The 16287-nt window shown below is 43.8% G+C and overlaps 2 protein-coding genes across 5 annotated transcripts in view; both read right to left on the reverse strand.

Annotated features, from left to right (window-relative positions):
* Positions 1-3854: 3854 nt before the first annotated feature.
* Positions 3855-5747, reverse strand: LOC133121333 (transmembrane protein 100-like). Its single transcript, XM_061230533.1, has one exon. The coding sequence runs from the start codon at positions 5745-5747 to the stop codon at positions 5352-5354; it is 396 nt and encodes a 131-aa protein (XP_061086517.1). The 3' UTR covers positions 3855-5351.
* Positions 5748-13071: 7324 nt separating this feature from the next.
* The window catches only part of LOC133121923 (uncharacterized), a 10955-nt gene continuing 7739 nt past the window's right edge, over positions 13072-16287 (reverse strand). For all 4 annotated transcript variants that reach the window (XM_061231502.1, XM_061231503.1, XM_061231504.1 and 1 more), the window contains one exon: positions 13072-13263. In XM_061231502.1, coding sequence (XP_061087486.1) covers positions 13204-13263 — 60 coding nt within the window. In that variant the 3' untranslated portion in view covers positions 13072-13203. The remainder of the gene's footprint in view (positions 13264-16287) is intronic.

Genomic DNA, 16287 nt, shown 5'->3' on the forward strand with positions numbered 1-16287 from the left:
ATTTCCCTCGGGGATACCACACTCACACCATCACCCAGTGCAAGGAACCTCAGCGTGGTGATGGACAGTTTCAAAACATAGCGTGAGCTAGTCAAACCATGTTAAGCTGGAAGCTGGTCTGAAGTGGGCAACCAGCTACCAGCTTGAAGTGTTTTTTTTTCATCAGGGTAACTGGTTGACGGAAGACCATTCTGTGGGTGAATGAAAGATATCAAACTGGATCACTTCATCCCTGTGGGTCATTTTAAAATTTTATTTCAGACTCTAAAAGGTCTGCAGCTGTTTTACTTGAGAATGTTTGACTTGAGACTGTTTTTGCTTGAAATTGTATTAATGTGTAATTGTGTTGTGCTTTTGTATTGTATTGAATTTTATGTGGTAATCTCTGCTTGCTCCTACCTTGGCCAGGGCTCCCTTATAAAATAAATAACAATCTCAATGGGACTCACCTGGTTAAATAACGAAGAAATAAAATTGAGAAATAAAATAAAATCGCCCCCAATAAATACGTGAATAAATAAAAAGAACAAAACCCAACTCATTCTCCATTGACTTTTCTGTTTAATACTGACATTTAAAAAAATAATCCAAATTACAATATAAATATACAGTCTACATAAATATATAATGTACATATATAACAGACTCCAGAGATGCTGTTACACACGTTCATCACTACGGATGAGTACACAGCTGCACTTAGTGAATCACGTCCGCTTGGGGGAAGGAGGTTGTCAACAGACACGTGGAGGGAGGGACATTATCAGCAGGACCACGTATACCAAGAACATGTGTAGTATATACGGTACGTGGGCCTAGAACATGTGTAGTATATACGGTACGTGGGCCTAGAACATGTGTAGTATATACGGTACATAGGCCTAGAACATGTGTAGTATATACGGTACGTGGGCCTAGAACATGTGTAGTATATACGGTACGTGGGCCTAGAACATGTGTAGTATATACGGTACGTGGGCCTAGAACATGTGTAGTATATACGGTACGTGGGCCTAGAACATGTGTAGTATATACGGTACGTGGGCCTAGAACATGTGTAGTATATATGGTACGTGGGCCTAGAACATGTGTAGTATATACGGTACGTGGGCCTAGAACATGTGTAGTATATACGGTACGTGGGCCTAGAACATGTGTAGTATATACGGTACGTGGGCCTAGAACATGTGTAGTATATACGGTACGTGGGCCTAGAACATGTGTAGTATATACGGTACGTGGGCCTAGAACATGTGTAGTATATACGGTACGTGGGCCTAGAACATGTGTAGTATATACGGTACGTGGGCCTAGAACATGTGTAGTATATACGGTACGTGGGCCTAGAACATGTGTAGTATATACGGTACGTGGGCCTGGGCCTGGACTTTCGCATGCAACCCGCCCTGTACTGACAGGCTGACGTCCTCCTGCAGCGAGAGTGTGAGTCCTGAAGCCTGCCGCGTGGAGAATGTGTTTCATCTCTCACACACAGAGCAGCCCGGGGCGTGAGGACTATTTCCAGAGCTTCTACTTTTTAGAGACCAGTAAATGTATCGCAGATTATCAAAACATCGAGGTTTAAAACATTCATTTTCATTTTAAGACACTGATTTTCTTATTATTAGCCTTTAGTCATACAGGGTAAGTTGACTGAGCACGCATGCTCTTTTGCAGCAACGCCCTGTTAATGCCCTCCCAAGTAACCTAACCTGCATGTCTGTGGACTCTTTTATCTGATCAACTGATGAACTGAGATTTCTTTCTTATTTCATAACTTCCCCTTGCCCTGAGGGCGGGGACCACTGGGGCTCTGTTTCCCTCCTCGTTCAAACCCACACCTTGACACAGCCTGGAGCCACTGGACCATCACCCTGCCTCTGTAAACTGCACTCTGTGCCTCCCCTTCCTGCTTTTCCCACTCATTTCTTACCTTACAATATGGCATTTTATTTTTGTTACAGCCATTCCACCCCCATGTTACACCAGGCTGGCCAGTGGAGGATGGGCCCCCCTTCTATAGCCAGGTTCCTCCTGAGAACTGGGCTCCTATTTCTTGTCACATTTTGGTTGTGTGGTTGTTTTCATCTCCTGTGCTTGCTATTCAGGTTCAGGCTTGGTATTTTGCCATTTTGGGGCCTTTTTTCCCCTGTTACTCTGCAAAGCATCTTCCAGACAGTTTTCTGTAAAAAGCACTGTAAAAATACAGTGTTGACTTAACTTGATCTTTTCATGCTCTGGCCTCTAAAGAGTTAAAAGCCTTTCAAAGTTTTCCCTCAGGGTGCTGTCACAGCAGAGACGGGTGTTGCCGTGTCACACAAGGTGCACTTACACTGTAAAGAGTTACCCGGAGCAGAACGTTGCAGTGAAATTAAAGAGAATAAGGTCCAGAGTTTGTTATCAGGGCCCCGTGAAGATGCCAACACGTGTGCACCCCTCCCATTCACCAAGTACGTATGAGCGACTGAACGAAGCTCATCGATACTCTATTCCGCAGTGCATCTTTTCACCATGAAACACATGGGGCACAGCAGCAGAACGCTGCATCAACGCGAACTATTTATGTTTACACTTCCCTGTACACTGCATGGATTTCAGAGGAGTGGGAATGTGTGTGTGTGTGTGTGTGTGTGTGTGTGTGTGTGTCAGGATCGTAACACTCAGAGGTCCAGAGTGAGACATCCAGCCCAGGTAAATGTTGTCAGCACAAACGCTCACGGCCTATCTCTGCCTTTATATGCAGCCGTCTATTTCAGGCTGATATTTCTCAATGAATCTGTAAAAAGCTCTCTGTGTGGCTCCTCTCCCCTATCCATCCATCCATTCATCCATCTGTCTCTCTCTCTCTCTCTCTCTCTCTCTCTCTCTCTCCTTTTCCCTTCTAACAGAGGTGAAACCGATACTTCACGTATCCACATCATTAAAGAGCACATTTGTGTCTTGTCTAGGCAACCCCTCTTTTCCCTGACCATAAATGCGCACCCTCATTTTGTTTTTCCTAAAGCAAAAAAAAAAAAAAAAAAGAGGAAATGTTTTTCGGCTGTTATGGGTGATGTAAACGGACAAAAATAAGCACACGATGGAAATCATCAGATCTCTCCTCTCCAGACCTCCCACTGCATACATTTAAACAGAAATTCTGACGCTGCTGATGAAGGAGGAGCACTTACAAAATGGTTCATACAGGCAGCTGATCAATATAAAATCAAATAAACACAATCTGGGGGGCCAATTTTCCACATCTTCTTCACAGGCTCAAATGGAAAAACATTTTTAAATTAAAACGTATGTTTAAAATGTATGATGTTTGGAGTGAAACTATTTTAATTGTTCCCCCCCCCCCCGACCCCATCCTCACCCAACGTCTGGACAAATACATTTAAAATTATATATTTGTATATTTGCTCAATTACAGTTCAATTTGCACCACCATTGGAGACATATGTAAACATGATACACCTAAAACTGAGATCATTGATGTCCGTACCATCTGACACACTCAGTACAGTGACTATGGTCCAGAGATCTGTGACAGGAACACAGGGGGGTTTCTCAAGCAACGTGACAGGATATGACATCGCCCTCCCTTGCAGGATAATTAGGCTACCTGTCTACCTGTGGCCTCAAAACACTCTCAGATGCACCCCAGCTTGTGATCCCTGGTTTCAGACCAGAATTAATAACACAGTAATTAAATGGTGCATGAAAAAGAATGAAAGGAACAGATGTCTTTTAAATAAAAAGGAAAACTGTACATCTCATTTTCATAAATTTGCAAAAGCATGAATAATCATGACACAGCCCCTCAAGCTGAACATACAGCGAGGACGCGGACCAAGACGTCATACAATCCTGGCTGTACCACAAAAGACCTCATGCTTGGACACACACACACACCGGCACAGACACACACACACACACACACGTGCACACACACATACACTGGCGCGCACGCGCACACACCAGCACATGCACACACGAACAGGCACACACGTTTACACACATACAGACACACAGGCACACACGCTCACAAACACACACACACACGCTTCCACACACACAGGCATACCAGACAAATATGTAATTTGGTCAAATATGAAATTGATTTTGATTCTGTGCTTGATTGATCTTGCGTGGTGCTATTGAACCAATCAAAAAGACCAGAAGGTAGCATTTTTTGAGAGCATTTCATTGGAGGTTCAAATGCACCAGACATGTTCAGTAAAGTATAGAAAAGTATTTGAATCCAAAGCAATTACATATTGGCCCCGAGGTTAGGCTAAGCACACACACACACACACACACACACACATTTCTCCAGTGAGCAACAGGCCATATTGTGAGGACTGTGTGTCCCTCATTCAAATAAAGAGATGCATTGAGAATTTTCTTTGTTGACATCAGCATTTTCAATGTCATTCAGCAGAAAACATCTCTCTCACCCAATGCTACGCTCCCCGCCTCTCACACGCTCACACACACACATGTACACACGCTCGTGCACACGCATGTACACGCGCATGTGCGAACGAAGTGGGCTCGCTCTAATGACAGGTACATTCTCTCCCTTTGTTCCCCTGGCTCCATTTCCGTAAACAGTCTGAGTGAGAGGGAGAGCGAGAGGAAGAGAAAGGGGGAGAGAGGGAAGAAGAGCAGGATAAAGAGAGAGAGAAAGAGAGGGGGGAGAGATAGCAGGGGAGGGAGGGAGAGAGAGAGATACATGCCGTCCTCTCTCTCTCACACGTACACCCAAAAACACACACACATGCATGCATACAAAGCTTTAACGTGCACAGATGCACAAACACACACACACACACACACACACACACACACACACACACACTGGAACTACCACTTGCCCACTCCATCTCCCAGCTCTGTCAACACTCAAAGCTGTCAGACGTGTCTCATGATGGTTAAATTAAAAAAGGCCTCGTCGGTGGTATCAGCAGATGCACTACTAGGTCACGCTGGATCAGAAAGGACAGTTCCTCTCTCATTTAGTCTCTGTGTCCCACACTGTGTCCCCTCCAGAAGCACTCCTTCAAGGGACCAGGAATTGTGAGGACCAGCGGGGGGAGGAGACCAGCGTTTCTGCTTGGATCCTGGAGTCCCTCAGGAAAGAGTTATTCCCAGGAGCATCTTTAATCCTCAGAAAGAGAGCAAGCACAGACCATCCAGGAAGAGTAAGGCAAGCATGCGTGTGTGTGTGTGTATGTGTGTGTGTGTGTGTGTGTGTGTGCGGCAGTGACATATCCTCCCCCCCTCCATAAGGGCCCAAACTCAGAGTCAGGAGTGTCAGTCCACCAGTGCTCCCTGCCTGTCTCCCTGTCTTTCCACTCCACTGCTCACAGGGCGCACTGCTCTGAGCTGAAGGAGCCTCCCTCCTTCCTCTTCCTCCTCTTCACCCTGTGGATCCTCCAGCAGGCCACAGCCAGCAGCACCATGGCCAGGCCCAGGCCTAGGAGCACCACGGACACCACCTTGGTCTGGGGCATGGTGTTGAAGCTGAAGGTCACGCCCGTGCCGGCCACGCCGATCACCAGCGAGATGAGTCCGAAGGGGAAGACACAGCGGTACCACGACTTCTCTGTGCCCCCCGTGGCCTGGGCCAGCCGCTCCACGGTGGACAAGGCTTCCGGGGCCCTGGGGCCCCCGTCCTGCAGCGCCCCCTCCTGGTCGGAGGGCGTGGGAGCGGGCGGCGGTGGCGGGTGGAAGGGGAGGTGGCCTGAGGAGCAGCCCATCGCAGGAGGCCGCTGACTGTACCGGGGCGTCTGTAGAGGGCGCCGTCAGGGGTCAGCATTGGCCTGCGAGAGGAGAGAGCAACCTTACACAGGGAGCGTGTGTGTGTGTGTGTATGTGTGTCAGTGTGTGTGTGTGTCTGTCTCTGTGTGTGTCAGTGTGTGTGTGTGTGTGTGTGTGTCTGTCTCTGTGTGTGTCAGTGGGTGTGTGTGTGTGTCTGTCTCCGTGTGTGTATGTGTATATGTCAGTGTGTGTGTGTGTGTGTGTGTGTCTGTGTGTGTGCATGAGTGCATGTATGTTTGTGTGTGTCAGTGTGTGTGTGTCTGTGGGTGTGAGTGTGCTTGCACATGTGTGTGTGTGTATGTGTGCATGTCTGTCTCTATGTGTGCGTATGTATGTGTGAATGAGTGCAATAGAAAGACAGGTATAGAGAGAGGAACAGAGAGGTAAACAAAGACAGTCAAATAGAAAGACAGGGACAGAGAAGAAGAAAGACAGACAGGATGGATGGGAGAGAGAGAGAGATAGAGACAGACAACGGGGAAGATAGAGACAGAGACGCTTCGCTCAGTAAGACCGTCTCTCACTCTGTTCTGTCCTTTCCTCGCTCGTCCGATCTGCATCCAGGAAGCAGCTGGCTGTGCGTTGTTCTGCCAGTGCGGTGTCAGATAATATAAGGATCCAAAAGCAGGGGAGGAGCCCGGGAGAGGCAGGGGGGCGGGTCGAGGCACCCAATTGGCTGATCTTTGGGAGTGACGTCAAAGGCAGTCGGAAGTGGAGGGAGAGATGGTAGAAAAGAGGCTGGGGGCTCTCTGTCTCTCTCTCTTTTTCTCCCTCTCCCCTTCTCCCCCCCTCTCTCAGCCTCTCTCTATATCTCCATGCATCTCTCTATTTCTGTCTTCTGGTATCACTCTGTAAATATGCAGTTATGTGTATATCTTATTGAATTCAAAAGCTGTATTTTAGATTATAATTACGATAAAATTAGCACCATTGTTATCAATTATCTTCATGTTTTTCTCTTTCCATCGATATTTGGTTGTAATTAAAATTCTAATTCAAATCTGTCTTATTGGCACCTCCTCTCATAGACATAGTACTGCTGAAGCCACTGATTACACTGTATAACCCCCCCCCCCCCCCACACACACACACAAACACACACATCCTGTCAGTATCACACAGAGCTGGATATCATCCTCCCCTTCGTATCTGCCTCCCTACCTACCTAAATACACACATACACACACAGACACAAACACACACACACACACAGATTTACCTACACACACATGCATACACACATACACACACACACACACACACACTTGCACTCACACACACATGCACTCACACACACACATACACACACATATGCTCACACATAAACACATTTACCTACACACACATGCACTCACGCACTCATGCACTTACACACACACACACACACACATATGCTCACACATAAACACATTTACCTACACACACACACACACATGCACTCACACACTCACGCACGCACACACACATATGCTCACACATAAACACATTTACCTACACACACGCATGCACTCACGCACACACGCACACACACCCACACACACGCTCACACATAAACACATTTACCTACACACACGCATGCACGCATGCACTCACGCACACACACACACACACACACGCTCACACATAAACACATTTACCTACACACACGCATGCACTCACGCACACTCACGCACACACACATATGCTCACACATAAACACATTTACCTACACACACGCATGCACTCACGCACACACACACACACACACACGCACTCACACACTCACGCACACACACAAACACACACGCACACACACACACACACTCTCTCTCTCACTCACACACACACGCACAGCCTTCTCTCACACCTTAAGTCCAGTTCAGATCAAACAGATGTCCTGTCCTCTAATCCCCAACTAACCTCATCAATACAGAGCAGAGACAACCACTTGTCAAAACAAAAAAAACTTAATTTATACCTTTAAAGATTATTTTCTCTCAATTACTTCTGTATTATAGAGCTTAGTTCATACCAACAGAGTGCAACAAGTTTGTTAACTTGAATGTTGCCGAATAAAAACTTCAGGCAGTCATGAGGGGTTCCGACCACAGCAGCCATCAAGAGAAACACAGCGATACTCCTTCCAGGGCTGGAATGTTCCAGAACAGCCTTTTTGGCTGATGACTATTTGATCTACAGTGCATCCAGAAAGTATTCACAGCGCTTCATTTTCCCCACATTTTGTTATGTTACAGCCTTATTCCAAAATGGAATAAATTCATTTTTTCCTCAAAATTCTACACACAACACCCCATAATGATTTTTTTTTTTTTTTTTGCAAATTAATTAAAAATAAAAAACTAAGAAATCACATGTACATAAGTATTCACAGCCTTTGCTCAATACTTTGTTGATGCACCTTTGGCAGCAATTACAGCCTCAATTCTTTTTGAATATGATGCCAGAAGCTTGGCACACCCATCTTTGGGCAGTTTTGCCCATTCCTCTTTGCAGCACCTCTCAAGCTCCATCAGGTTGGATGGGGAGCGTTGGTGCACAGCCATTTTCAGATCTCTCCAGAGATGTTCAATCGGATTCAAGTATGGGCTCTGGCTGGGCCACTCAAGGACATTCACAGAGTTGTCCTGAAGCCACTCCTTTGATATCTTGGCTGTGTGCTTAGGGTCGTTATCCTGCTGAAAGATGAACCGTCGCCCCAGTCTGAGGTCAAGAGCACTCTGGAGCAGGTTTTCATCCAGGATGTCTCTGTACATTGCTGCATTCATCTTTCCCTCAATCCTGACTAGTCTCCCAGTTCCTGCCGCTGAAAAACATCCCCACAGCATGATGCTTCCACAAGCATCCTTCACTGTAGGGATGGTATTGGCCAGGTGATGAGCGGTGCCTGGTTTCCTCCAAACATGACGCCTGGCATTCAAGCCAAATAGTTCAATCTTTGTCTCATCAGACCAGAGAATTTTGTTTCTCATGGTCTGAGAGTCCTTCAGGTGCCTTTTGGCAAACTCCAGGCAGGCTGCCATGTGCCTTTTACTAAGGAGTGGCTTCCGTCTGGCCACTCTACCATACAGGCCTGATTGGTGGATTGCTGCAGAGATGGTTGTCCTTCTGGAAGGTTCTCCTCTCTCCACAGAGGAACGCTAGAGCTCTGACAGAGTGACCATCAGGTTCTTGGTTACCTCCCTAACTAAGGCCCTTCTCCCCCGATTGCTCAGTTTAGACGGGCGGCCAGCTCTAGGAAGAGTCCTGGTGGTTCCAAACTTCTTCCATTTACGGATGATGGAGGCCACTGTGCTCATTGGGACCTTCAAATCAGAATGAATTTTTCTGTACCCATCCCCAGATTTGTGCCTCGAGACAATCCTGTCTCGGAGGTCGACAGACAATTCCTTTGACTTCATGCTTGGTTTGTGCCCCGACATGCACTGTCAACTGTGGGACCTTATATAGACAATTAAGCAAGAAGAAACATCTCAAGGTTGATCAGTGGAAACAGGATGCACCTGAGCTCAATTTTGAGCTTCATGGCAAACACTGTAAAATTAAAATAAAATAAAAACCCCTTCTTTCATGTTGTCCTTATGGGGTGTTGTGTGTAGAATTTAGAGGAACAAAATGCATTTATTCCATTTTGGAATAAGGCTGTAACATAAAATGTGGGAAAAGTGAAGCGCTGTGAATACTTTCCGGATGCACTGTCACCCTTGCTTTTTCAGGGTTGTCTCCCACTGTATGGCAGTGTTTGTTTCAGTAAGCCTGTTTTTTGGTCTATGTCTCTGACTTTCATTGGCACAACTGTGCTCCTCAAGTTCACAAACTAGATACTGCAAGCTCTCATATGCTTACAGTGGGAGCAATAATTATTTGATCCCTTGCTGATTTTGTAGGTTTGCCCACTTACAAAGAATGGAACTGTGTAGAACTTTAATCATAGGTACATTTTAACATTGAGAGACAGAATATCACAAAATAATCCACAATAACAACATCATATGAATTTTATATCATATTTTCACATGAAATAAGTATTTGATCCATAGAACAATAGGACTTAATACTTGGTGGAGAAACCTTTGTTGGCAAGCACAGAGGTCAGACGTTTGTTGTAGTTTTTCCACCAGGTTTGCGCAGATCTTGGGAGAGATTTTGGTCCACTCCTCTCCTCAGATCCACTCCAAATCCTTAAGGTTCCGAGGCTGTCGCTTGGCAACTCGAAGCTTCAGCTCCCTCCACAGATTTTTGATGGGATTTAGGTCTTGAGAGTGGCTAGGACACTCCAGGATCTTAATTTTTGAGCCACTCCTTTGTTGCCTTGGCCATATGTTTTGGGTCATTGTCATGTTGGAAGACCCATCCACGACCCATTTTCAGTGCTCTCACTGAGGGAAGGAGGTTGTCGCCCAAAATTTCCTGGTACATGGCCCCATTCATCGTCCCCTCGATACGGTGAAGTCATCCTGTCCCCTTAGCTGAGAAACACCCCCCTCTATTTTGGTCTCATCTGACCACATCAGCCTCCTCTGGATCATCCAGGTGTTCTTTGGCAGACTTCAGACGGGCCTGTACATGTTACATTACGTTACATTATTGGCATTTGGCAGACGCTCTTATCCAGAGCGTCGTACAACAAAGTGCATACCCATAACCAGGGATAAGTTCGCTGAAAGACCCTAGAGGTAAGTACAATTTCAACTGCTACCTGTACAACAAAGGTAAGGACAAGGGCCATTTTTTTTTTTTTTGAACAAACAAACAAACAGAGCAAAAGTCACCAAAGTTAACTATCCAAACACTGCTTACCTAGCCAACTAAAAATACCGATACACAAAGCAAGTCACAGAGACAACAATTAAGGTTCACAGGGAGGTAGGGAGGGATGGGGAGAGGTGCTGCTTGAAGAGGTGTGTCTTCAGCTTGCGCTTGAAGGTGGGGAGAGATTCTGACCTCAACGGGGAGTTTGTTCCACCACCGTGGAGCCAGAACAGACAGTAGTCGTGAGCGTGAGGTGGAGGACATGTGCCGTCTTCAGCAGAGGAACCTTGCGCGCGCAGCAGGATTTTAATCCTTCACGGTGTAGTGTGTTACTGATGGTTCTCTTCGTGACTGTGGTCCCAACTGCCTTCAGGTCATTAACAAGCTCCTCCTGTAGAGTACTGGGCTGATCCCTGACCTTTCTCATGATCATTGATATCCCACGAGGCGAGATCTTGCGTGGAGCCCCAGACCGAGGGAGATTGGCGGTGACTTTGTGTTTCTTCCATTTTCTAATAATTGCTCCAACAGTTGTTAACTTCTCACCAAGCTGCTTGCTTATTTTCTTGTAGCCCATCTCAGCCTTGTGCAGGTCTACAATTTTGTCCCTGATGTCCTTAGACAGCTCCTTTGTCTTGCCCATGGTGGAAACGGATTGATTGTGTGGACAGGTGTCTTTTATACAGCTACATAACGATGTAACGAGTTGACACAGGTGTTTTGGGTAATGAGTTGAGATTAGGAGTGCTTCTTAATGGAAAACTAACTGGTCTGTGGGAGCCAGAATTATCGCTGATTGGTAGGGGATCAAATACTTATTTCATGCAAAAAATACGAGAATAAATTTATAAAATTCATATGATGTTGTTATTGTGGATTATTTTGTGATATTCTGTCTCTCAATGTTAAAATGTACCTATGATTAAAATTCTACACAGTTCCATTCTTTGTAAGTGGGCAAACCTACAAAATCAGCAAGGGATCAAATAATTATTGCTCCCACTGTATACTACCTACACAAAGGAAGCAATTGAATAGAGCAATCAGAAACAGCTGAGAAGCCGACAGTCCAATTACTTTTGGTCTCCTAAAATGGGGGGGGGGGGGCTGCTATGTATAAAAATGGATGTATTTGCAACATGGATCACCCAATGTTGATATAAATACATATTCACATTAAATTGAGAATAAAATTAAGGTGACAGTCTGCACAAACCTTGTTTTCATTACTTAATATCATACAACCAATGTGCTGGAATTCAGAGCCAAAAGAACAGAATTGTACCGCTGTCCAAATATTTACAGACAGCACTGCACATATGTAGCTGCAAGAGTCAGTACGTGATACTTTATTTATATGGCACCTTTCCAAACCAAAGGTTACAAAGTGCCAGGGGTGTGGCTATGGGTGGGTAGAGGGTTGTCCACTCAGGAGAGACCTGCTGCCCACCTTGGAGAAAATGGGCAGCAGTCTCCCGCAAATCGACTATCGGCACCACAGGCGGATATGTGTATTCTCCTGCCGCAAACTGACAGTCAATCATGAATTAAGTATTAAGAAGCCAAAATGAGCAAAGCTCTCCCCAAACCCCTACCGACGTCCCCATCGCATACCCAGCAGCAAAGAGTGCATACAAAACTGATTACGGGATAGAACACATTCAGTAGCAGTAGGAGCTTATCTGAGCAGGGTGTTGTGGGAAGTGGAGTCCACAAGGATCGGGGCTAGGACCACCGCCCTTCCCCATTTACATAAATTACATTAACAGGGAGATTGGAAGTGCAGATGATACAGAACTGTGAGGTTTAGCTAACTGTTTGGAATCTGGTAAAGTAATCCAGGAAGATGTAAACAGAATCCAGAAGTGGGTGGAACCATTGTGGGATTACTTTATGGGTGTTACAAAATTGGAATGTCCTCAATTTGAAAAGGACTTGGGATTAATAGTTGATCAAAGCCATGCAGGTTCTTGTCACTGTACTGTACCAGTAAAAAAATGCAAACAGAATGCTGTAAAATGTAAGATGCTTAATCTCTTCAAGCTAAGGACAAGGGCCCTTCACCAGCCAACAGTTTAATTTAATTGGTTAATTGATTTAATTTAAACGCATGTTAAAGTGCAACTAATTGGGTTAGCCTATATACTGCAAGTGTCTTTCTGTTGGAAAAAGGAGATGGGAAGGCTAGCTGCTATGTTCTCTTGCACATTTAAAATAAATTATTAATGGTTTCAAGTCTGTTTTCTAAAGCCTTTCTTACAGGGGAAATTTATTTGATGCTTTTAGATTCATAAAAGGGATTAACAATGTGAATTCATGAGATTCTTCAGGTGGAGTTCTGTTAGCCGAACGAGGGGCCATACATGTAAATTCGCAAATTATAAATTTCACATTGACATTAGGATTTATTTTTCACATATAAAGGGGTCACTGTGTGCAACATCTTACCAGGACATGTAATGGAATTATTAAAATATTCAATTTTGTTTGTATTGCGTAAAAAGCCATAGACACTTTTTCTTTCAGATAATTTATTGGCAGGATAAAGTTCCCTATTGCACTTTTTACTAGCCCAAGGTAGGTGTAGCTTGTGCAGTACTATAACTCAGTCACCCATACACACAGTAGTACCTGTTTCCATAACTATCAGTGCCCATCTCTGACAGTACTGCTCTCTGAATGGCAGGCTCTGTTGTAATCTCTGTTCTGTGGGAGACACGATAACCATTTGCATCGGGCAGGATAATATGCATCTTTTCAATAATATGCAAAGTGAGACCAGGGGAGGCATATCCCGCCGACCTCGTTGCAAGTGCTTTGATGTAGATATTGAACAGTGTTGAACTAAAGTCGCATATTAGTAATAATCGATGTTCGTAATAGTAGAATTAGTAGCTAATAATTAGTAGTATTATGGATTATTACTTTCTATTTATATTAAAAGGTGAATAAACATAACAGCAATTATATTATAATCACTTGATTATTAGTACTGTGCCATTAGACTGGCTCTCTTGTAGCACTATGTGGCCTGCAGGGTGTAAAATAATCACTGGCTTTCCTGTAGTACTGTGTGGCCTATAGGGTACAAAATGGTTACAGGCTCTCGTGTAGTACTATGTGTAGACCAGGGGTCTCAAATCTTATCCAGAAAGGGCCGGTGTGTGTGCAGGTTGTTGTTTTAGCACAGGACTAAGACAGCTGATTCTACTCATCTAGGTCTTGATTAAAGACCACGATTAGTTCATTAGTATAATCAGGTGTGTTACTGCTGGGTTAAAACAAAAACCTGCACCCACGCCGGCCCTTTTAGGATAAGATTGGAGACCCCTGGTGTAGACTATATGGTGCAACATAGTCACTGGCTCTCCTGTAGTACTGTGTGGCCTGTAGGGTGTAACATTGAAATTTGGAAAGTGGAGGTGAGAGTGTTGGATTTCAATGCAGCCAATTCAGAAAAAAGTTTTTTTATTATTATTGAATAAATTAATTCTGGTTAATTTAATTAAATCCAATGATAAATAAATCTAATGGAATGCATGTATAAAACCTGTCGTCTATTTACTTATGACAAATATACTTAGATATATTTTTGAGCACATTTCTCTTAAAAGGTGTTATGATTCTATTTTCAGTAATCTATTTTGGCCTGGACACTTTATCATTACACTCAGTTCCCAGTCATGTATGTAGTTTGTTGGCATGACAACAGGGATGGAGAGCAGAATGAGCTCTTTGAAATTAGTGTGGCAGCTCAGAACTAGTTCTAGTTAACGGCCAGACGGTCTGAAGAGAAACTGTCAACCTTTGATCAGAGCTTAGACCAGGCACGTCATGCCACGATCACGTCATTGCGTCTGCAAGTTTGTTGTTTGAAAATTGAAGGATCAGTAGCATCCTTTCTATCGGTCAGCCAAAACGGATTTTGTCATTGTATGAATTTATATTGTAATATAAGAGTAGGGGAAAGGCCCCCATTAAAGCCATGTGCCCACTAGGCCCCCCATTTCTACATTGACATATTAAAAAGTGATGAAGTATTTAAAACATTTCAAATGTTTCATCCAATAAACACATGCCCATGTTTTCACACATTTCTTTAATCAGATTTGCTTATTCAAAAGATTACTTTTGTTGGCTAGTACCCATAACACATGCCATAGGCTTCTATGGTGAGTATACTGCTACTTAAACAAACTGTTGAATGCAGTTTAATATCGGAATATCTTATATATTTTCCCATAAACATTTTGGTAGTATTCTTCAGCTCAATTTTGTGAAATAAACCATCATTTCTAGGTGGACTTACAGGGACCTGTCCTGCTGAAAATGCATTTTACCATGTACCATGTATAAATTCATTATATAATTGATGTGGTTTATATGATATTATTATGTATAGCCATTATTTAGCATCAAATATAGTGGTTCCCTTTAAGCCAACCGAGCCAATTTAATGCATAGGCCGATGATTTTCATGCAGTGAAATGTTTGATTTTTCATTTCAATATAGTCATAATGAGTAAAATTAGGCCAAAGCACCACAGCACAGATGAGATGAAGTTGCAGTAGCTACAGACCCTTCCATTCCAAACCGACAAAAAATGATGTCAGAGCATTTTTTGGGAATAAAAAACTATATCTTTGTATTTGTGCTAGGGGGAAAAAGTGGACCTTGGAAAAAGTAATATAATATATATTTTAAAATATTGCAAATGATTATATGAGAGAATATATTTGACATTTGTTGTCAAACATTGAATGTTGAATGGGAAAATATTTTTTAATTAAAATATCGTTATCACTAGAATGCAACTTCAAAACAAGCAGAATGCAGAGCACGAAAGTCATCAGCAGAATCCAACAGGTTGGGACACGTTTAGAGGACGTTGTGGAGAAAGTTCGCCATCTACTGGCAGTTGAAGGGAAACAATCAACCAAAACGTACTAGCAATATGTCTGTTCACAACCAGGGTCACAACAGGGTCGCAGAGGGGCTGGAGCCTATCCCAGCATACATTGGGCAAAAGGCAGGAATACACCCTGGACAGGTCACCAGTCCATCACAGGGCACACACACCATTCACTCACACACTCATACCCACGGGCAATTTAGACTTTCCAATCAGCCTAACCTGCATGTCTTTGAACTGTGGGAGGAAACCGGAGTACCCGGAGGAAACCCACGCAGACACGGGGAGAACATGCAAACTCCACACAGAGAGGCCCCGGCCAACAGGGATTTGAACCCAGGACCTCTTTGCTGTGAGGCAGCAGTGCTACCCACTGCACCATCTGTGCCGCCTAATTTAAATTAAATTCTGACAAATGTACCTAGTGATGCATAGCACTGCAGAATAATAAAGAGTGTCAACACAGGTTACATGGATTTTGTATGTTGTTCAGTCACCCACTAGTGGTTTATTTATTCGTAACAGTGCTCTTACCACTGCTATAAATGTTTCCATCAATTTTATTAAAGCTTAGAGAAGTTATTGAGAATAGCTCATTTCCATTTTCCACATGATGGCAATAATATGGAGTATGTGAGATATTTGAAGGTTGTGGCCATTATTCTTCAAATATAACAAAACAGCAGGCAGAATAATATGCATTACAATCTATGGAATTTATGGATTATTACGATTAGATAATCATACAGTGGTGTGATTTCCAAAATATCACCAAAGTCACGTAAGAGATACCATAGATATCATGTTGTGACTGTTG

The sequence above is a fragment of the Conger conger genome, chromosome 2, assembly GCF_963514075.1.
Source record: "Conger conger chromosome 2, fConCon1.1, whole genome shotgun sequence".
NCBI classification, from domain to species: domain Eukaryota; kingdom Metazoa; phylum Chordata; class Actinopteri; order Anguilliformes; family Congridae; genus Conger; species Conger conger.